Consider the following 22,198-nt stretch of genomic DNA (forward strand, 5'->3'; position numbering starts at 1 on the left):
TGGATACAAAATTGGCTCAATGACATGAAGCAAAGCAGGATAGCAAATGACTATTTTTCAGATAGGGAGAATGTCTGCAGTGGATTGGGTCAGTGTTGGGCCTGTTATTCTTTCAATCTATTTAAGTAACTTAGACTATAGAGAAACATCGTAAATCTTTCAGATGATGCAAAATCAGGGGAATTGGTAGAGGTTGATAACAGTTACAACATTTAATAGACATTTGAATAGGTACATGAATAGGCAAGGTTTAGAGGGATACGGGTCAAATGCAGACAAGCGGGATTAGTTTAGTTTGGGAAACTTGGTTGGCATGGATGATTTGGACAAGTTTCTGTGCTGTATGACTCTGACTCTACTCATGTTAGTGGACTTCCTAATAATTAACACTTGTACCTCATTAGGATCATTGTTCAGGTCTCCAGGTATTTGACTGCTCCATAAGATATCGGAGCAGAATTAGGCAATTTAACCCACTGAGAATGCTCCACCATTCGATCGTAGCTGATATGTTTCTCAACCCCGATTGGTTTCATTCATACTGTTTAATTGTGGCTGACTTGTATCTGTTTCATGGCCCGATTTCACATAAACAGACCCTTGTCATTTACATTGCCTTTCTGCACTGGCTGTCAAATGTACCTTGTTGATTCTTGATGAGGATACCAAACTGAATCAGTTCTTAGTTCTGTATCTTTGTTTCTAAATTGAAGAAGTCAATCTCAAGTGAGCTTATTACCAATTAACCTGAAACTGTTCTCCCTGAACTGTAGTTCAATAGTAATATCATGGAAGCAACTTGATGCCAGGTGGAAGTTACCCTTCAGCTGACCGAACCTTTGCATTAACCACAAGACTAGTTTTGATTGGATTATTTTTGTGTTTGGATAATAGTAGCTAGCATCTGTGAGATTAGTGTGGAAAATAATAATGATGAAATAGTGCTGCAATTACAATATTTCTGGCCAAGTCATAATTCATCATTGTCCACCACTGTAAACATTCAGTAAATCCAGCACAGCCCACAGTAACAGAGGTATGTACTGTCTATAAGATGCAGTACAGCAAGTCACCGAATTTCTTCAGCAGCTGCTCTTGAACTGTGACCTCTGCCACCTGGGAACAACTAAAGCAGCAGATGCACAGGAGCACCACCACCTGTAAACTACACCCCCCCTCTCCTCCCCCATCCAAGTTGCGCAGCTATCCTGCCTACTTTCACTGCCATTGTGTCAAAGTCCTGCAGCTTATTCTCCAACACTGGTATGGATGTAGCTACACCAGATGGACAGCAGCAGTTCAAAAGAGTAAACCCAGAGCCATTTTCTAGAGGGAAATTAGGGATCATCAATGCCAGCATTTTACCTCATGAACTTTACCCATGAACAATTTAAAGGAAAAGCATCATGCAGGTTTTTCATGGCCATGATGAGGTGAAAAGTGATAGAACCAAACCTTGCATATCTAGTGTTATTGGATGTTCTAAATTTAGAATAACACTGAATTGTTTTCCTTTTGTCTTGGATAGTTTAGGAACCAATGTTGTAGTAAACTGGAAGATCTGAACATACTGTTCTATTGCCTTCTCTTTTGGGAGGTGTAGATAAAGTTAGTCCAGTCATGGTGACCTGCAGCTGAGTCTGCCTTTATTCTTAGTACATGCAACACGCAACATAAAGCTGATGACCTAGATGGGATGAAATTTTCATTTGAGAAATTGAGGACTGAAAACATTATGACACAGTGTAAAAGCTGATTTTTAAGAAGTTTGAGCAATTTGAAAGTTGCTCCATGTACACATTGAATTGAAATACCCAATGAGTCAGCACAATTGAAAAAATGGCACCGTACACACATTTGGGAACAATAGGGGAGTGCAGCCTTAACAAAGACGACAGGTGTAGTTACAAACAAAGATTGCACATTTGGCTCAAAGTGAATGAAAGAGGATAAATTAATTGTTTCTCTCATCGGTGGCTAGATGGCTTTTTGCGCTATCACCCAATGTGCCAAAGGGATGCCAGTACAACACAATACCTATGTGTCAATCCCAGGTGATCCACTTTCAAATTAGTGTTAAGTAGAGTTTTAACATCACCAGAGAGGCTGCTGTGTGACCTGAATTACCTACAAACATGGTCTTGAGTCATAGAAATGCCAAATGAGAACACAATTTTAAAAAAGTAAATACATGAAAACATCTTTATTCAACTTGTTCACATCTTACAATGGTCTGACCTTGTAAAGATACTCAAAAATGTTGGGAGCTTAATTCCAGAAAGAAAACACAGTTGTGAGCTCTAGAATAACTCGGTTATCCTTTTGTGCTTAGTGTGCTATCTTCAGAGAGTATGATACTGTCTGCCAAGTTCAGTGTTTTTATGGTGCATTGTATAATCTCTGAACATTTCTGTGGCCATTGTAGCTTTGGCTAGGGAAACAGGTGTGTGGGCATTCATTGGACTCTAAAGTGAATTAAACATAAAACAATCATTGGCAGTAGTAGGGGTGAACCAAGTCTCCTCTATAGGAAGGAATTAGCAGAAGACAGTTGAACTAGGCTCAGTTCTTTTACAGTAGGGATCAGCAAATAAGCATTTATTATTGAGAGGACAAAGTAGTCTTTTGAACAAGGGTGACCAAATGATAAACTTAACCATATGCTCTATTAAATATTTATTTTATTTCTGCAGATCATATGAATTCAGTGCCTATGAAGACAAATTAATTTTGTAGCCGTTGAGCTAACTTTAAATAACTTTACATGCACAAATGATGTGCCAGTACCTGGCAGATAAATTAGTGATGTAATCTAAGAGCTGTAACTCAATAAAATGTTCAATTATATAATAAATGGTTACCCTATAATGTATGATGATTTGCGGAAGTAATTTGTGTGTAGAAATGAAACAAATATAGATCAAGGCTGTATCCCATGAAGTTTGACTCATTCTGCAGAAGTTTAGAGAGAGAGGAATTTCATCATGGGCACAAAGGGATAGTCCACACGAAAGCAATAGCGTGCAACTATTTTTTTGTGTCCACGTGTGGATAGAGGAATTACCCAACGAAAGTTATTTTCAATCCAGCATCAAATAAACAGTGGGAACAAATATATGTTGATTTCTTTGAAGTGGAAGGGAAAGGATACCTTGTTTTGGACAATAACTATAGCAAGTAGATAATGCTGTAGTGCCAAAACTGTTGAGTCTTTGAGAAGTTTGCTTGCAATTTGTGGATTGCTGAGATATTGGTATACAGTTCATGTAAGGAGTGTTGGCAATATTTCAGAGAAGAATAGAATCAGACACACTAACGTCACCATATCATCCAGTGTTGAAAGAATACTATTTTGAGGATGGTTTTTTTGCTAGATAACTAGTTAGGCAATAATTTCCATGTTTTTCTTTGCAGACTAGTTCCCTGTATTTACAGATTTTACAGATTATCCCACTAATATACAACAGATTTCTGATTGTATGATTTGATGCTTAAACACGGCCCAGGATAAGATTTAGTTTGCTTAAGCTGAAATCAGTTGCAAAGTTATAGAAAAGCCAGACAAAATGAAAATGAATCATGATACGTGAAGCTTAAAGCTGAGGATTGGCTCAAAGGTCGTAGAGCAAAACCCACAGAACTTATGAGGAGAAGTATGTGATTCTTATAAAGTGGCTGGATGCATTCACATATCTAGTAAGGATTGGACACAGACTCTCCAGTGCCAGTGTCACCTGCTTAAAAGAGGAAATCTGATAAAAGGGAAAGCATGATGAACCTCTTATAATCAAAATTTCTTCTATAGCTCAAAGTGAAAGTCAGAAAGAAAATTTTGCTGATATTACAGAATCCACTGGCAGGGCAAAGTAAATCAATGTCATAGTATCAACTGTTAAGTGGTGTTGGTTATTTAAGGTTTAGGTTGACCCAATTAGATGTTGAAGAACCAAAGCCCAACTGATGGAAATGGAAGGAGATAACCACAGAAAGAGAAAGTATGTGACAAGGAAGAAGAAATGTTATTTTCTTTACTACTTGTCAAGTGATATTTTAGTTAAAAGCAATACTGGTATTAAGCAAAATGGTTTTTTCCCCATATAAGCTGCACATTGTATTGGTTATAGATGTTTTGGTTATCATTGCAGTAAAATCAAATGCGCAACACAACCTATTATGTTGCAAGCATTTTTGGTATTAGAAAATGATGTGTATGTCCAGTTTTACTTTTTAATGTACAAGTTTTTTTAAAGTGAGCAAGGGATGTATGGTGCAAGAAGATGAGAGGGGAAAGATTTAAAAGGAACCTAAGGGGCAACTTTTTCCACGCGCAGAGGGTGGTGTGTGAATGGAATGAGCTGCCAGAGGTAGTGGTGGAGGCTGGTACAATTCCAACATTTAAAAGGCATCTGGATGGGTATATGAATAGGGAGGGTTTAGAGGGATATGGGCCAAATTCTGGCAAATGGGACTAGATTTATTTAGGATATCTGGTCAGCATGGTTGAATTGGACTGAAGGGTCTGTTTCCATGCTGTACAGCTTTATGACACTGAATATTTGATTCGATTGCCCTCTCTGCTGCCCTGGCTGCCTGTAGTTAAGAACATGTTAGTCTTAGTGCAATACACAACATACGTCTTTTGGATGTAGATTTTGGCTGAAGCATCACTACCGAATTTTGTTCCACTCAGTGAGCTATATGTTGCCTGGCTCTGTTTCGTTACTGAGAGTAAATAGTCAGTAAGTACTTGTCTGTTGTTGGCAGGCAACATTCTGTAACCTTTATACTTGACCCTATCATGGAGGTGCAGTGATACCTTCCTAGGTGATGGGGTTTTGCAGGGTTCAGGGGGTGTGGTAAAGTGAGGAGTTCTTGAAGATCTGAACTCATTTTTACTGGATGCTGGAGCATATTAATTACATTGTTGTACAGTTAGTGATTCGTATTAAATTTTACAGCGCTTGCGGTATTTGTTAAGATCATATCTTTGTTGATGATGAGGTTAATGTTCAACCATTTTGAGATGTGGAGTTAAATCCTAAAGTGTAAGTATGAGTTTTCATTTGTTGTGGACTGGCAAAGCAATACAAGTTTATAAAAAGAAACTTAAATTTCTATAGTGCCTTGCAGTACTAGTCTTGACAGAGTACTTCTAGTTGTGTGGTCATGGCTGTAATGTAGAGCTATCCCTGAGTCAAGGTTGACCTTTGCAACCACTGAACTGCTAGTTCTGCTTTAAGTCGCTGTTGACAGTACAGTAATGTGCAACTTTACTTCCATCCACTGAAAGTGACTTTTTTTATTTATTAAAGTCTATTTTATTTATTAAAGTCTATTTTTTTTTTTCCCACCTCCTTTCCCTTTGTTTGACTGGAGTAAGTGATCTGATGAGACAAACTATCATCCTTTATATATGAACCAGGGCAGCAGTAGTTTGATTTTGGATAACGTAGCTGAGGCTGATCTTGTCACCTGTTATACAGCAGAGATCACTGGGTGGCAATCAGGACCAGTAAAGTTGGCTGATTAACTCCTCCCAATATCTTGGTGCGCTGAGACCAATTTGCAGCTTGCGAATGTAACTTGATAATCCAAGGCTCACCATCACATCATTCAGTGACTTTACCATCTGCAACTTTAAGGAAACTGCTTTAATGTAGTCCAAAGCTTCACCCTTGAGTTTCTAATACAATTTACCCCTTTTTTTGCCATCTTGCATACGGGCTTTATATCTTCACCTCACCCACGTGCATTTATAGAGATCTTCCTCTTGCACAATCAACTCTTGTTTGAGCACCTTCAATAGAAATAATAATCTTGGATTTAATGTCGATAAAGGGAACTACTGTGCAAGAATTATGAAATATATATTGTAGCTTCAAATGAAAACTGTGAAGGGAAATAGCCTCATTTGTTGGTCACTGTTAATTAAGTCATTTTCTGTCTGTATGATAAATAAGTGCCCTAGCTGTTTTCATATCAATAATTAACACTGTGCAGGGGCTGTGCAAATTGAATTCCGAACATTTATGCTGGCTTCATGTGGCCTTGACTGCCCTGGCTGCACCCAGGTAAACATTACGGTCCTACAATTTGTGCAGTTAGATAATGCCATACAAGAGAGATGCTGAATTGTTTGTGGAAAAATGTGATTAATGTCACATGTTGACCCTTCTTTACGCAGTGGGATTAGTTGGGGGCATAAATAGCTTCATTGTGTAAAACGCACAGTAAGTGGAAAAAAAATAGCTTCATAGTGCACGGTGCACCTTAATTGAAAGAAATAGCATATCTGCAGCAAAACTGCAGGGAACATTTGAGGCTGTTGGAGATGTAATGAGATTCAAGGGTTTTGTTTTAAAAATCTTCAGAAACTTGTATCAATTGACTCTGTAAAGATTTGATCATGACTACATGTTATGATAATGCATCACAATGTGGTCAGTAAATCTGTAGTTGTAATCTCTTTCTCTGAATTTCTGGTTAACTGATTTAATTACTTTCGTGTATGACTACCTTTCCTGTCTTCCAGTGTGAGGTGATGTAGATTAATTTTCAGTTGTACTTCTTATATGTTAGAACCAACACACATTTTAGCAGATCTCCCTTAGTATTCTTTCACGATCAAGGTAGTTGTGACATCTTGATGTTGTGATGAAGCTGTGTTTAATCTGGTGACAATCCACAATTGCACAGGTACTTTTCATGGAGAACCTATCTAAAAGACAAGTCATGAGAATTGCAACTGAATGTAAAGTTGTGATTTCAACAGGCAATGGTAATTGCTTGTAAATTTCTGGGTCCAAGCCAGATGGGTTAATATTTGTGTGATTGTGTTGCACCTAACAGTGTGTGACTGATGTGTGAAAAATATTCCACTGCACAAGTAGATTTCCCATGGCATTGCTTGCCTATAGAGGAAATACCACTTTTAATTTAAGCATGTTTCATGGATCAGGGAAAAAATACTTTCACAGCAAGGGCCTAGGATCAAGGAGGTAACGAGAGCTTGCCTGTAATAGTAGCAGGATGCAGTTTGTGATATTAGGGGTGGGGGCTTTGGTTAATGGGAGGTGCTTGGCATTAGTAAGGTAAAAGATTATGAAGGCTGTGGAAGTTTTGGAATTAGTGATTGATGAATATGAAGGAAAAGATTCTGTCATGCGGGGTTTAAAGAAACACAGGTTTAGACCAAACTACTGATTTGAAAATGATTGTGGGCGCAATGTTTTGAATTCAAGGTTGCCTTAAATAAGAAAAGTTTATTAATTAAAATGAAGCTGGACACATCAGCTTACCATATCTTCTATGTGGTATGCTGGAGCTAATGGCAAATTGAGGTTGGAAGAACCAAGGCTAGAATTAGTGTGAAGTGAAAAGTGTAAAATGAGTCTTGGGATGTAATAAATTAGACTATTTACATAATTGTGACATGTGTGATGTGCATGCAAAATTATAATATGCTAAAGATTCACCAAGGAAGTAAATTAATTCTTTTGTAATTAATTTCAAGACTGAATGTTATGGAGAGGATTGCGTGAAGCCACAGCATTATTTTCCTGAAAATCACTGGATCTTGGTGTGATTATGCTCAAACATTTGGTGATGTTGTGAAACAAAACTTTCATGTCAAACTTGCTCATTCTGAAGTGATGCTCCAAATCATTACAGTTGAAGTGATGTAATTGAATGTTCAAGTTACCCTGTGGGTTGGTATAGGTGGTTCTTGAAAATATTCTCTAACCACGCTGTACAGCAACGTTACTACACACCTGTGATGCAGGTGAGACTCGAATCCGGCCTACTGGCTGCGGTTACACTCTCATCCACTTGGCCACAAGAGGCATTTGGTGCTTCTCGAACTGAAGGTAATTTTATGAACAGCTGCAACAATTATTAAAAATATGCTGAGAAATGGAGACAAAAGGTGCACGTGACATAAGTCATTGAAGGCTTTGGTTGTTGTCTTAGTCCAAGAGTCGGCAGAATTAGAAGTTGAAAGCTTAACTGGAACAAGTATACATTCAAAGTTATCAACTATTTTATAAATCAGTTTTACTCTTGAAAGTTAATCTTTTGGTTTTCTCTACTATCTCTAGGAATTCCTAGGCCTCCACATCCTTCAGATATTTCTCCCTATTATCCACTTTCGCCAGGTACCGTCGGCCAAATCCCCCATCCACTAGGATGGTTAGTACCACAGTAAGCAGTTCCAGTTTTTTTCCTTTAATTCCTATAGAATTTTTCATGTTACTGTATTGTGCAATTATTGTAATGAGATGTGATTGGCTGCTGGATACCCACATATTCATATGGGGCTTCTCCCTTGGCAACACCTGTCAACACTAGTTACTATGACAAAAGGCTACAAATTAAGGATTGTTAATTTAATGTTTTCCTACTGAGTTCTAAATACCAAAAGAGGCCCGAAGCAGAACCGCGGCTCTTTGATTTGATGTATTTTATTTTGGTATAAATTTACATTCATTATTGTTTTCTTTTGGATCTGTAGCCCTCAATTATTGTGATGGCTCCATTAAAGCAAATGCCGCTTCGCCTTTAATTATCACAACAAAACACCTAGTTTTAGCTTAGGGAGAAGGTCTCTGTTGACATTAGCAGAGGTTATAAAATTTAATTAGCTGGTTCTATCAGATTTAGCACATTAAAATTGTTCTTTATTTACATCCTTTGATCCTGGCTGTGAAATCAACAAGATTTTTTTGTTCTGGTCAAATGAGAGTGAGCTTCCAACAGCAGAAGTTTTCAGTTTTTTTTTCTTTCTTTTCAGGCAAGGTCAACCTGTTTACCCAATCACAACAGGGGGATTTCGACATCCTTACCCCACTGCGCTAACCGTCAATGCTTCCATGTCAAGGTGGGTACACGCGTCTTGATGTCAATCAACTCTTCATTTTATTTTAAGAAGATAATCTTTCAGCATTTTCTTAACAGCTCTTTAATTTTAATCATCATGTCATTGTCTTTGCTCATTGAGGACAGGCATTGTAGTTTTCATTATCGCAATGGGAGAATTGGCATGTGCAATTTATATTGTCCTCATAATAAATGAAAAAAAATTTAATGTCTTCCAGAACTAACTTCTGGATTTGAGAGAATCAGCAAATAATGATCATACATTTGGAATGGAGTTCTTTTTTGCTACAGAATTATTGTGAAAGGAGATCATTTATATCGTCCACAAATATTGACTCCTTTGCAAGGCTGTACTAGTAAAATATTGCCCCCAAGGGAATATGTAAGTGTCAAGAGCGTACTGCAATTATTGCACACTTTATATCAATGTTGGAGTCAATGTTGGAGCCCGAGGGACAATATTTTAGCACTTGCAGACAGAAAAGTGCAGTTAATATTTATTATACCCTGTGGCTAGAGTCACTTATCACTACTTGAGCCATAGTAAGTCAGTTCAGAGAGTAATAATCTTCGTTGTTACATCACAGGTTAAAGGCCACTTCAACATGGAACTACTCAAAAGAAAAGTAATAGGCTGGCTGCTGTTCCAGTTACAGACCTGCAGCACTTTCTATTGAGTCAGTAGGTAGCAACATAAAGCACTTAGTATTGTGCAACTACAAAAATACTCCAGTTCAAAAGTAGGAAGTGTTTTGTGGTAATAAGTTGCAGCAGTTATTGGAGTACCATTGGCTGATATACCAGTGAAATCAGCGGTCATAAAATTCTCTCATGGCCTCTCTAAATTTAAGGAAAAACTAGGATCCACTACTATTACATTTACTCACTGGATTCTCAGGCCTCCTTGTAGAAGCTTTCTCACTTATGTCCAGATAGCTGTTTGGTTGACACATTGCAAAGTTACCCATTGAACTTCACCATTTGCTGCCTATTGTTCCTTCCTGCTTTCACATACAATCTGGGCCATGTAAACAGTACATTGTCCTTTTGGAGGTCATAGGAGTACAAAAATCAACCATGGGAGAGATTGATAGCCTGAGAGTTGATTCCTGTTGGAATTAAATCTTTCCATCAGCAGAACGTCATTGACTGCATTTTGCCCATATTTATTTTCAGTTTTTACCATTAGAGGCAGTTAGAGGAAATTATTGACTCTCTAATACAGAAGAGAAAATAAACAATGTGTAAGAATTAAAACACTTAAAAAATAGAGTAATTTAGCTTTCAACAATTGCTCACGTAGCTCACCCTCTCAATAGAGAAGGAGACTGCAGGTTATTCCATAGCTTCCTGTACTGGCATCCAAAGTATCAGTTTCTTCATGGAAACTGTTTCTTAGAAAGCCATCAATGACTGACAATTAATTGACTCAGTTAACAGGCTCAGTATTGGCTATTAATTTAAAAACAGGAGTTTCAGTACAGGGATAGGAGATAAACTCAAAAAGAAAATGGAAATCTTAAGTCATTCTGTAGATTCTGGAAAAGTCTCAGGATTGGAAAACTGCCAATGTGATACCTTTTATTTAGAAATGGAAGAACACAAAAACACAGGTACCTACAGGCCAGTTAGGCCTGTTATTGGTTTGAGGAGCAGAGAGGGGTGGAGACACTAATGTAATATTTGGAGCTTAGCATTCCTTTACACCTGGTTCTTCCACGATGCAGTGTTCAGTCGTGGTGGCTGAGCCAATTTCTCTTTCCCTTGGAGGACTTCTGTTGGGGAAGTGTTAAAGCCCATGATAAAGGGTGTAGTAGCAGCACATTTAGAAATACACAATATAATCAAGCTGAGTCAGTATGGCTTTATGAAGGGGAAAATCAAGTCTGACAAATTTACTGGAATTCTTTAAGGAGGCAGCAAGGAGGATAGATAGAGGAAGCAATGGATTTAATATGTTTGGAATTTCAGAAGGCGTTTGATAAGGTAAAAGCCCATCATGTTGGAGGTAGTATATGAGTATGAATAGATGATTGGCTGACAGAGTTGGGGTAAAAGGGGCATTTTCAGGATGCTTACCTGTAGTTTGTGGTGTGACACAGGAATCCATGCTTGGGGCCACATTCATTACAGTTTATATTAATGACCTGCATGTGGTAAGTGAACATGTGATAGCCGCGTCTGCAGATGGCAGGTGGTGAGGCTGCGACAAAGAATCTGCAGAGGCATATAGACAGGTTAAGTAAGTGGGCAAAAACGTGGCAGATGGTATATAATGAGGTTATGCATTTTGGCAGAAAGAATAAAGGAGCTGAATATTATTCAGGGGTAAGACTGCAGAAAGTTACAGAACAAAGGAGTTCAGGAGTCCTCAGCCATTAATCAAAAAACAAAGCAAGCATCCAAGTTAAGCAGGTAATAGGCAGGGCAAATGGAATGTTGGCCTTCCTTTCAAAGGGAATAGAATATAAATGTAGGGAAGCTTTGCTAAAACTATATAAAGCACTAGTCAGACCCCAGCTGGAACTCTGAAGTTTTGGACCCCTTATCTAAGGAAAGATATACTGGCACTGGAGACAGTGCAGCGAAGGTTTGCTGGGCTGATACCAGGTATGGAGGAATTGACTTACAAAGATAGATTGGGTCTGTACTCGTTAGAATATAGAAGAGTAAGGAGCGACCTTATTTCACCATGCAGGATTCCTGGACGACTTGACAAGGTAGATGTGTAAAAATAGTCTCCCCTTGTGGGAAGGTCCGAGCCCAAAGAGCACAATTTCAGAATAAGGGTTGTACGTTTAAGGCAGAGATGAGGAGAAGATTCTTCTGAATGAATTTGTGGAATTCTTTATGCAAAGGGATGACAAGGCTGATTATCCAAAGCTGAGATAGCTCTTTCATCAGTAAAGGAATCAAGGGTTATGGGAAAAGGCAGGAAAATGGAGTTTAGGGTTATCAGATCAGTGATGATCTCATTGAATGGACAAGTGGACTCGATGGGCTGAATGGCCTACTCCTCCTCCTTTGTGTTATGGTCCACACATGCCTATGTGAAAGCACAATAATCTGTAGAACAGTAAAAAGAAGGCTACAAGTGAAAGTTGAAATAAAAATGGAAAATGCTACACAGGAGTATTGAGTTCAAATGTTGATTGACCTCTGTACTTCGATTTTGTAATGACACAGTTTTAAGACACAGGGGTGTATGTTCCTAGTAAGGTGCGTTCTTGTTTTGTCCCTGAAGTTAGTGAATTCCATATGCAGTGGCTAGGAATTTCAAACTAGCTACACAGTGTCAGTTCTCTCAATGACTTGACCATAGTGCCATTCTAGTGTGAACTTGGTCTTCATATCTTGACCATTAGTTAAGATGCTTACTCAGTGTACCAAATGAATACAGTTTTAATGCTTTGTAACCCCCTACAATGGTGAGAAATTCATCTGTATAAACGAGAGCACATTTGCTTCTTGAAATATGAAGCTCCACTTTAAAGGTGTTATCACTTCCAAAATCCTGAGATAATAGTTTTCACGCTGGCCTGTTCAACCGTTCCTCAATATTATGGGGGATGTGCAGCCAGGAGCATGTTCCATTGTACGAATACAGTTTTGAATCTGAATCTGAATCTGAATTAGAATTAGATATTATTGTCACATCTACTTAAATACAGGGATACAGTGAAAAGTGGACAATGTCACCATTCCTAGCACCGTCTTAGGTACAAAGGTACATAGGTACAAAATCCTAGGTACAAATTAAGAAAAATATGGTAATATGATTAAAAGTTAAACATTGCAGTCCTTCTTAAGCGCTTAGCCGTGCTGGGCTCACACTCCCCATGAGGGTTTGATCCCCTCCATGTTGGGCTTGATCTCCCCACACTCACCGCCACCACAAATGCTGGGGTCCTCTATCGCCACCACGCGGGGGCTCGATCTCTCTGGTGTTGTGCCTGCTCTCTCGCACTTCCCCCACACTGACTTCGTCTCCTCTGCATTGGGCTCACTGTCCTCCAGTTGGAAGGCAGAGATGAGGAGGAAATTCTTCTGATTGAGTCTGTGGAATTCTTTACGCAAAGGGATGACGAGACTGAATATCCAAAGCCAAGAGAGATTTTTAATTGGTTAAGGAATTAAGGGTTACGGGGAAAGGCAGGAAAATGGGGCTCAACAGCCATGATCTCCTTGAATGGCAAAGTGGACTCGATGGGCCGAATGGCCTACTTCTATTTTTACACATCTATCCTGTCAAGTCCTCCAGGAATTCTGTATGGTTAACTAAGATTGCTCCTCACTCTTCTATATCCTAACGAGTACAGACCCAATCTACTCAATCTGTCTTCTTAAGTCAGTCCCTCCATTCGTGGTATCAGCCTAGTGAACCCCCGCTGCACTGCCTCCTATGCCAGTGTATCTCCCCTTAGATAAGGGGTCCAAAACTTCATAGAGTTCCAGCGGTCTTGCGGTCCCACATGCTCTCTCACTGTTCCCCCTGCTGGCTTAATCTCTGCACAGTAGGTAAGTAGATTAAAGTAAGAAAAATGAGCTGTGAAGGAAGAAAAAATAGTAAAAGTGGATGGAGCAGATGAACTTCAGGCAGGAGCCCACATGCTACTCTGCCACCAGTTTGCCATTGCTTTGCAATTAAGCTGTCAAATGAATTCAGAGTTCTTTTATAAACTAATCACAGGATGTGGCCATTTCCATTAGTTCCGTAATATAAATGGACTATTAAAGAAGCTGATATGTGTCCATAGCAAAGGTTATACTAGCACATACTTTAATTACTTGAATTGTCGATTAGTTTGTTTAACAGGGTAGAAATGTGGGGCTGAGGGCTCTTGTGGTACACTGGTGGTGTACCTGCCTCTAGGCCAGAAGAACTGGTATCAAGTCCCACCTGCTCCAGATGTATGTGATTGCAGCTCTGAACAGGTTGATTTAGAAAATATCTAGAAATAAGGAGAATGGATTTTACATAGTGAATAAGAGTCTGGGTAGGCCTTTCATTTCATTGACCCTGCTCCCTCATTCAAAATGGTTGTGGCTGATTCTCTATCTCATACTCCTGCTACTTCCGCATGACTCTTGAAATCTTTAGCTTCTAGAAATCTAATGACTTCACCGTTACTGTTTGCGATAGCGAATTCTGCAGGTTTGCCACCCTCTTTGTGAAGATATTTCTCCTTATCTCAGGCTGAAATGACCTATTGTGTCTCTACTAAATACCAAAGTGGCTCTGCTGATGTGTTTTTGGGGGTGCACATAAAATAGATTGGATGGCTAGCCTACACCTTTGCCCGACATTCCTTGGAACAGAGAAGACTGAGGGGCAACATGGAATGAGATATACAAACTTGTGGGGGTAGAGATGGAGTAGACAGGACAAACCGGTTTCCCTTGGCAGAGAGTTCAAAATCCAGGGGTCATAGATTCAAGCTGAGTGGCAGAGGATTAGAGGGAATGTGAGGAAAAACGTTTTTATGCAGGGTGGTGGTGGGTGTAGGAATTTACTTCCTGAGGTTTTGGTGGAGGCAGAGACCCTAAATTTTTTTCAAAATGTACCTCAATCTGCATCCTAAGTGCAGTAAACAACAGATCTTGTGCAGGAAGATGGGATTGGAAATGGCATCTGGGTGTCTTTGAGTCGGCATAGGCATTATGGGCCGAATGGCCCTCTTCTGGGCTGTAGCATTTCTTTGATTCTATCCTCTGAGGCTACTCTGTAATGTGCTAGATGAGCTGTTCACTACTTCACCTCTCCCCTCCCCACCACTACCACAGGTACACTTCTGATGTGCATGTTGTCATCCTTTCTTGTACTTAGCATTAATCATGCATGCTGTCTCACAAATTGGTGGCTCTCTGCTTCTGGGTCCAAGCAGCCACATATCTGAATCCATTTGGAAAGCTGGCAAAAGTGAACCAGAATTGCATTAAATAAACAGCATATTTCCACATACGTATTACTATCATAGCACACAAACACCAGCTTATTTCAGGCAAATTATTCATCCCAATCTTTGTGTCACTTGGCCAGCTCATCCAGTAAAGGTCAAAGAACACATCTGTATTTTGTTGCAAAAAAGCCAGCAGTTCGCTGTACATGCTAGCTCATTGACGAGTTCTCCTATTTAAATGTATTCTGTGGCAAAGACTAAATTTTACATATATTTGTACTGCCTATTCCTTTTAAGAATTTGACGCTTCCTATTTTGGGAAATTGCGTTTATTTAAATTGAGTTCGGGGGAGCAGAGTAACTGGTCGAAGGCCTGTGTCTGCATCTCTCTGTTTAGCTAAGTAGTGTGGGCACAACTCTTGTTTGAATTTTGTTCGTATAATCTAAGCATTTTTATTTTACGTTCTGCTTATGTCGAATTAAAGCCACTGTTGATATGATTTTGCAACGGTTGGTGAATTCAGAATACTTTCTGACTTTAAAATTTACCTACACAGGATCTCTCCAGAAATTATTTTCACACTATATTAACCAGTTTAGTCTTTTAGCCCCATAACCTGCATTTGTGCTTGCACTGAATCCATCCCTGTCGCAGTCAATTAATTTAGCCCCTTTTGCCCAACATTTACTTTTTTGATCTATAAATCTTAAATTCTATGTTCACATCGTTAAGCAGTACAGCGGAGATTATCCAGTTCTGTCTGGTGGTCTCACTTAATCTTGCAACATGGAGCCTGAATGCTGACGCCAAATTACGATTGCGGGCTTCAGTATAATTGTATAATTGTGGTATTGGTAAACTGCATTGTAGCAGTAATGAGGCCCTCTTAATGGAAAAATGCAATAATTTTCACAAGGTTTGATAGTGCCAGCCACATAAAATTTAAATGAGTATTTAGTAATACTGGAGGTAAAATAAGAGAAGTAATGAGATATTGTAAATCTGTATGTAACTTTAACTAGGCAAAGTAGCTGCCATGGAAGATAAAATATGTATGCACTAAACTTTATAACACAACAACATTATCACACTGGTTTCTGGCTCTACGTACAGTATTAATGTCCATATGTATGCACAACAAATGCAAACATACAAAACCAATAAGAGAGACTGGTAATTGATGACACATCAAAGCTCTTGGAAGCTGATGTTTAGAACTTGAAAAGCTACTGTTTTGATCGGAGCTCTGACTGTTCGTCACAGCCCCAATTAATCCAATACTAGCTAATTTCCCAGTGGCTACAAGTATATTTACAAACTACTCCATAGCACTGTATTTAAGCAATCACTAATTGCTCCTAATGATGGGTTTATTTTCTGTTCATCTGATTTAGAGTTCAGCTAATTTAATTGGTGGAGGGTTAGACTTTACTGATGGGCTGAAACAGCTAATGCATTTTGATGATAGCTGTTAATTAAATTAGCATAGATTATTAGGCGAGGCTCCCCATCTCCAGAGATTTAGTAGATGCATTTGTGAAAGTACAGCATTAGATAAGGGCAGGATAAATTAACCATTTAAAATGAACAATTTCCAGAGGCTTAGCAGAATAATAAAAATGTTCATCACAAAATAGCAAAATATGATTTTAAGAATGTAATAGAAATATTTACGATTTCCAGCATTGTAGCTGTCAGTGTGACAGCAGTAAGATGAGTGAACGGTGTACATCATAGAAGAGGGAAAAAGGGATAGGATTAATTTCTGGGTATGCGTGCCTGTCTTTCGGTTTGTTTTACTCCTGTTTTTGAAGTGGGGGGACGTGTAGAAGAGTATGGGGAGGGATCAAGTTGTCAGGGAAGGAATACGATTTGTGCACTTGTAAAGGAATCATTAAAGGAACTTAGCAGTTTTTCAGCAGTTTTTCCTGTAGAGGCATACATTAGTTATTCAGATGAAAAAGAAATAGAAGGCATTTGTGTGGTAGTAGGGTGATGGAAATACACGTCTGTATTATTCGAATGACATCCGTAGGAAATGTAGACGCCATGCCCTGCCAGAGCACGCCTTTTGATATTTATTCCATCCAGTAGTAGGGCAGTGATTTCTTGGAATTAAGTGATGGGTCATTATACTTTAAACATAGCAGAGAGGCATAGACTGGCAATTAAATAGCAATAGCTGACACTCGCTTGTGCCACCCTGTGACCCTGTTAGATTGAGATGTTAGAGCTTCGGGGCCCCTCAGCCTAGTAAATTGGCTGAAGGTGCTTCTCCTGACTAGGGTCCGCTCTGAAATATGCTGCCTTCAAAGAGATAGGCATCATGTATAAACCATAATGTGGGTTTGTGGTGGTTTAGAAAGCTCAGGAAAATTGAGCTTGGAAAAGATGAGAGATAACAACTGCACAGGGAGAGGAGGGGGAATAATGACAAACTAGCTGCAACTCAAAGAGGCTGTTTTTTTTACTGCAAGGGGGAGAAAAGCTTCCCACAGCTCACACATAAAACAAAGCCAAGCAGATGACATGCAGTTAACAGAAAAATGTCAACAGTGAAATAAAGTGAGAGTGAATGCAATAGAAACCCCAGAGACACTGTGGAACAAAAATGAGTTTGTTCGTAACATGGCCTGCAAGTTTTTGCACATCATTATATTCTGGCTTGCAGCCATAAAAGCAGTCAAGATTTTTTCATAATTAGCTGTTTAGAATTTAAAGTTTTTACAATGGAATGTATATAATAAAATATAGTAAATGTGGTTTCCTTGTTCAGTTGCAGATATATCTATTAAATAATGCAATAGCAATATCAAATTTCAAATATTTTGTAGATAGTGTCGTAGTAATCACCTTATGATAGATTGACATTTTATAGTGTCCATTAACTTCTGAACTCTCATAAGTCTCTTCAGGTAATGAAATGAATGTATCCACTTCATCGCATGAAGAATAATACTCTTGAGCTTTTGAAAGCCCTAGCATACTATAAAATACTTCACCTGTGTACTGTCTTATGTTGTGTGGTAACTGTAAATGGTATTTTCACTGCTCACTCTGCTAATACTTTATGCTAGAAAAAAGTCTGTATCTGTCAGCTAACACAATAACAACCTCCCACATGCTGTGTAATTGGACACAAATGTTCACTCCAAAATCATTTTACTATATTTTGAAATGAAGCAGTAAATAAACCATTATTATATTAATAGGAAATGATGTTCTTGGTTTGATTCATGGAAGATTTTGATGTATCTCAAATTCAACCCTTTCAATAATGCTAGAAATTGTGATATAATCATATAAATAATTTGGATAGGTTATGTTACAAACATTGTCAAAGGGGCTAAATCATAGCTGCCCTTGCCTTTTTAAAAAAAAAGGTACAGAGTTGTATAAGAGAACATCTTGGAATTTATGTTTCATAATCTGTATTTCTGCAGCATATACATTGTATTTTTTAATCATGAAATACTGTTAGCAGTCTCAAAGTCAAACTAACAGTCAAGTAATGATGATTCATTTTATGTTATTAATCACGGCTACATAGAGTGATTGTGACAGCTTGTGCTTGCATGTATGCTTGCTTATATATCAAATGTACCCATCCCTCCCGTTCATTCATTTCTGTTCTGTTGATTTACACAGTTTTCTCTCTGGTAGGTTCCCCCCACACATGGTTCCACCACATCACAGTTTACACACAACGGGAATTCCTCATCCGGCCATTGTCACACCAACTGTCAAACAAGAGTCTTCCCAGAGTGACATCGGATCCCTCAATAATTCGTGAGTCCGAATTTTTGTATTTTTTTTAAAAGACTGGTATGTTAGCTTTGCAAATAGTTCATAACTTCAAGATGTTCTTAAAATAGCCCTATGTTCCATGTTAAAACCTTTATGAAAATGTCAAAAGAATGGGTGTCATTCAGTTTCGATTATAAAATGTTGACACTCCAGCTTTTTAATAATGTGCTTTTAATTTGATTTTAACATTGAATCATTTTAAAATGTAGCCTTTTTAGAAGAGAGATAATTATTTCACTTCCACTGCTGAAGTCTGGAATGGTTCTCATTTTCTCAGAAAACATCATCAGGATGCCAAAAAAGAAGAGGAAAAGAAAAAGCCACACATAAAGAAACCTCTGAATGCATTCATGTTGTACATGAAGGAAATGAGAGCGAAGGTAGTAGCAGAGTGCACGCTGAAAGAAAGTGCAGCCATCAATCAGATCCTTGGCCGAAGGGTAAGTAACCTCAGCCATTGATAAGAACTTGCACAAGACCAAGTTCAAAACATAACCTTAGTGACCAGAGCAGTCAGTGTCAATTTTTACATTGGCCTTGAACTTTTTCACATTGTATGTCCAGATTGACACACTTTAGGAATTGGAGGCAAGTGTTTCCACTAATATGAATGAGGCAACATGTGATAAACTGATGTTTTTACCAAGAACGTACAAACAATCCTGTTAAACTAGTGTTGAGATGAGCATTATACAGATGTAGTAAATAGCTGTCTAACTTTATTGACCTCTAGATTACTATTTCAATTAAATTAGTGAAATTTCAGTTAAATTACTTCAATCCTTTACAACATAAGCAAATTTTTCCCCTTTATTTTGTAGCTTTACTTTTAACTCAGTTGATTAATTCTTCTTGCCTTCCTGCAATCACATAACTGTATACATCCAATGAATCCATTTATTCTAATTTTACAATAAATTCTAATTATTTTTACAGTAAACAAATCCGTAGGAGATCCTAATGTTAATGCTGATACTTTTCATTGTATGGAAAGTCCAGTTTTTATGCATCATCCTTTTATTGCTCTTTTGTATGCAAGTAGTTAATTTGCTTTATTTATCCTACATCCTACCCAATTCATTTTCAGTGGCACGCTTTGTCTAGAGAAGAACAAGCAAAGTATTATGAGTTAGCCAGAAAGGAACGGCAGCTTCACATGCAACTCTACCCAGGCTGGTCAGCACGAGATAACTATGTGAGTTCAATTCCCTAATGCTCTGTTTCCCCCATCCTTCTTTCCCTAGTTCTTTATAGGCCCAGCAGACATATTACAAATAACAACCATGATGAAACCAATAGTGTCCTCTCATCTTCAGATCCTTGTGCACGTCAGAGGGCTGTTCTTCGTTAACTTTTGTTTCTTAGTGTTGATTGGCAGAAGCATTTTTTTAGTTAGATCGGTATTTATTACTCATCCCTAATTCCCCTGGTTGTGATCTGCCTTCTTGGAGTGCTGCTGTCCTTGGGGTTGTATTCTTCTAAGGTATTTCAGATAATGCTGTGGTTTTTGTGAACCTAGTGGACAAACAGAGCTGTTTTCTTCCCTTCTCCATTTTTTTTCTCTCTCGCTATTAGGGCAAGAGGAAGAAGAGGAAAAGGGAAAAGCAGGCAGGGGAAACCAATGGTAAGTAGACAGCAACTATGTTCCAGAATAAAGGGCACCCTTCACATAATAGAATAACAACCTTTAATCAGATTAAACCCTAGCTGGCTGCTAACCATGTTTTATAACATTGTTAATGATAATACTGTATGTGCAGTTTTAATTTTATGGCTGGTTTGCCTTTCCAAGAGTGATAAAGTAATCAGTGCATGAATTATAGACATTACAATGCTTGTTTTTGTAGAACTCTTGTAAAAATAAAATAATGAATGCATTAGCAATTGTAACTTATTTTAAACCTTGTTGTATGTACTTGCTGTCTTGTAGTGACATATATTAATTTGGGCTGTACCTGTTTTCTGATGTATCCTCCACGTAATTAGCCTTACCTGCTGACTAATCCCATTATCCTAATTCACATTTGCTGTCAGAAGACCTGCATGTAAAATTGACTCTGCTATCTAGCTTCTTTTGCAATGCACTTTAACCTCTTAGCTTGATTCAAAGCCTAACATCCCTGCTGGCAGTAACCAGCAGGTTCTTTATTCAGTCCACTTACTACTTTTTGTCAATTCTGATTGAAATCTACTATAAAATAATTCTAATTCGTTTCGCCACACAATATTGGTGCTTTTTAAATGGGTGCAAAACACAGCTGTGATTTTAATACATTTTTATGAAATTAGAGGGCATTACTGATCACTGGTAACAAATACATTGATTTATTCCTTTTTGTTTTCTTGTCTCTCTTTCTTCCTTTTCTGTCTCCTCTGCTCGCTTTCTTCCAATTTGTTCAGATCTGAGCGCTCCTAAGAAATGCCGAGCGCGCTTTGGCCTTGATCAACAGAATAACTGGTGCGGCCCGTGCAGGTGTGTATCGTTTTCCCAGGTTTGCTATGGTTGGTTTCAGCTGGGTTAAATTGGTACTTTCCCCTTCTTGCTATCACTGTTTCAGTGTTTTTTTATTGGATGCTGATACTTACCCTTGCATCTATTGTTGCTAGGAAGTGTGAATTTTGTTTTTGAAGTGATGAGGGGAGAATGCCAACTTGGCCAGCTAAACCACTAGCTCTGGCTGAGATGTCACATCCAGTGAGCAGTATCCTCCATTTGTTGTTTTTGTTTACTTCATGCTAACAGATGCAAATACTCCAAAGAAGTGTCGGGCATTGTTCGGGCTAGACCAACAGAGTTTATGGTGCAAACCTTGCAGGTATACTCCCATTAGGCCTTCCGGAATTAAATATGCCCTTTATTGGATTTGTAGTGCATTCGTGTGACTTTCCTGTGCTCTAATGTGCTAATATTCTATAGCTTATTGCAGATTTTTCTTTTTACTTTCCTTTTTTTTTACCTGTTGCCTTTTATTAGCAGCATTGGTCTGTCTCCTTGCAAGCGCTGTCCACTTCCTTTAACCTCCACCCCCTTTAACCTCCACCTTTCCACCTTTACCTGGCCCTCCCCAAACCGTGGTTACGATGGGCCTGTGACCTTGTGTCAGAGATTGGTGCAGTGAACCATAGACAGAGGAGAGAGAAGTGTTGTTCTTAAAAACTGGCTCTAACTGCTAACCTCCATGGTTCATAAAAATCTGTTATGTATGTACACATATATATTTCTCACCGGTTTCTGGTGAATGTGTAGACAATGCAGTTCAAAGTGCACAACATGTACTGATGTGCATGAGTCCATTTTGATCAGTAAATGTGAAATTTCATCATCTAGTGCTACTATTTTGTTTACAGAAACTGTTATCTTATTGATAAAATAGTCGTCTCTCCTGAGTAATAATCACAGATTTGTACAACAGATAAGTTTCCAAGAAGCAGAAAGGTATTTGTGCACTCCAGTAACAATGTTTTTACATTTTTATGTATTAATCGCCAATTTATTTTTAGTAATTGGGCGTCATACCAGCTACAAGCTCGTTCAGAGGAAACTTTCATTTTCAGGCGAGTGCAAAATCTGTTGGAATATCTTTTTAAGTAACACAATTAAATTTCTCTTTTA

The 22,198-nt window shown here is 38.4% G+C and overlaps 1 protein-coding gene across 28 annotated transcripts in view; it reads left to right on the forward strand.

Moving 5' to 3' along the window:
- The window catches only part of tcf7l2 (transcription factor 7 like 2), a 184,664-nt gene that overhangs the window by 155,208 nt on the left and 7,258 nt on the right, over positions 1–22,198 (forward strand). For 3 of the 28 annotated variants that reach the window (XM_048608812.1, XM_020526813.2, XM_020526814.2), the window contains exons 6-13: positions 8,100–8,202; positions 8,792–8,878; positions 18,427–18,567; positions 18,863–19,025; positions 19,673–19,780; positions 20,161–20,209; positions 20,986–21,058; positions 21,329–21,401. In XM_048608812.1, coding sequence (XP_048464769.1) covers positions 8,100–8,202; positions 8,792–8,878; positions 18,427–18,567; positions 18,863–19,025; positions 19,673–19,780; positions 20,161–20,209; positions 20,986–21,058; positions 21,329–21,401 — 797 coding nt within the window. Of the gene's footprint in view, positions 1–8,099; positions 8,203–8,791; positions 8,879–18,426; positions 18,568–18,862; positions 19,026–19,672; positions 19,781–20,160; positions 20,214–20,985; positions 21,059–21,328; positions 21,402–22,086; positions 22,145–22,198 lie in introns of those variants that run through there. The other 25 variants (XM_048608808.1, XM_020526822.2, XM_020526825.2 and 22 more) reach the window with 17 other exon arrangements.

This window comes from Rhincodon typus, chromosome 20 (genome assembly GCF_021869965.1).
Source record: "Rhincodon typus isolate 14 chromosome 20, sRhiTyp1.1, whole genome shotgun sequence".
NCBI classification, from domain to species: domain Eukaryota; kingdom Metazoa; phylum Chordata; class Chondrichthyes; order Orectolobiformes; family Rhincodontidae; genus Rhincodon; species Rhincodon typus.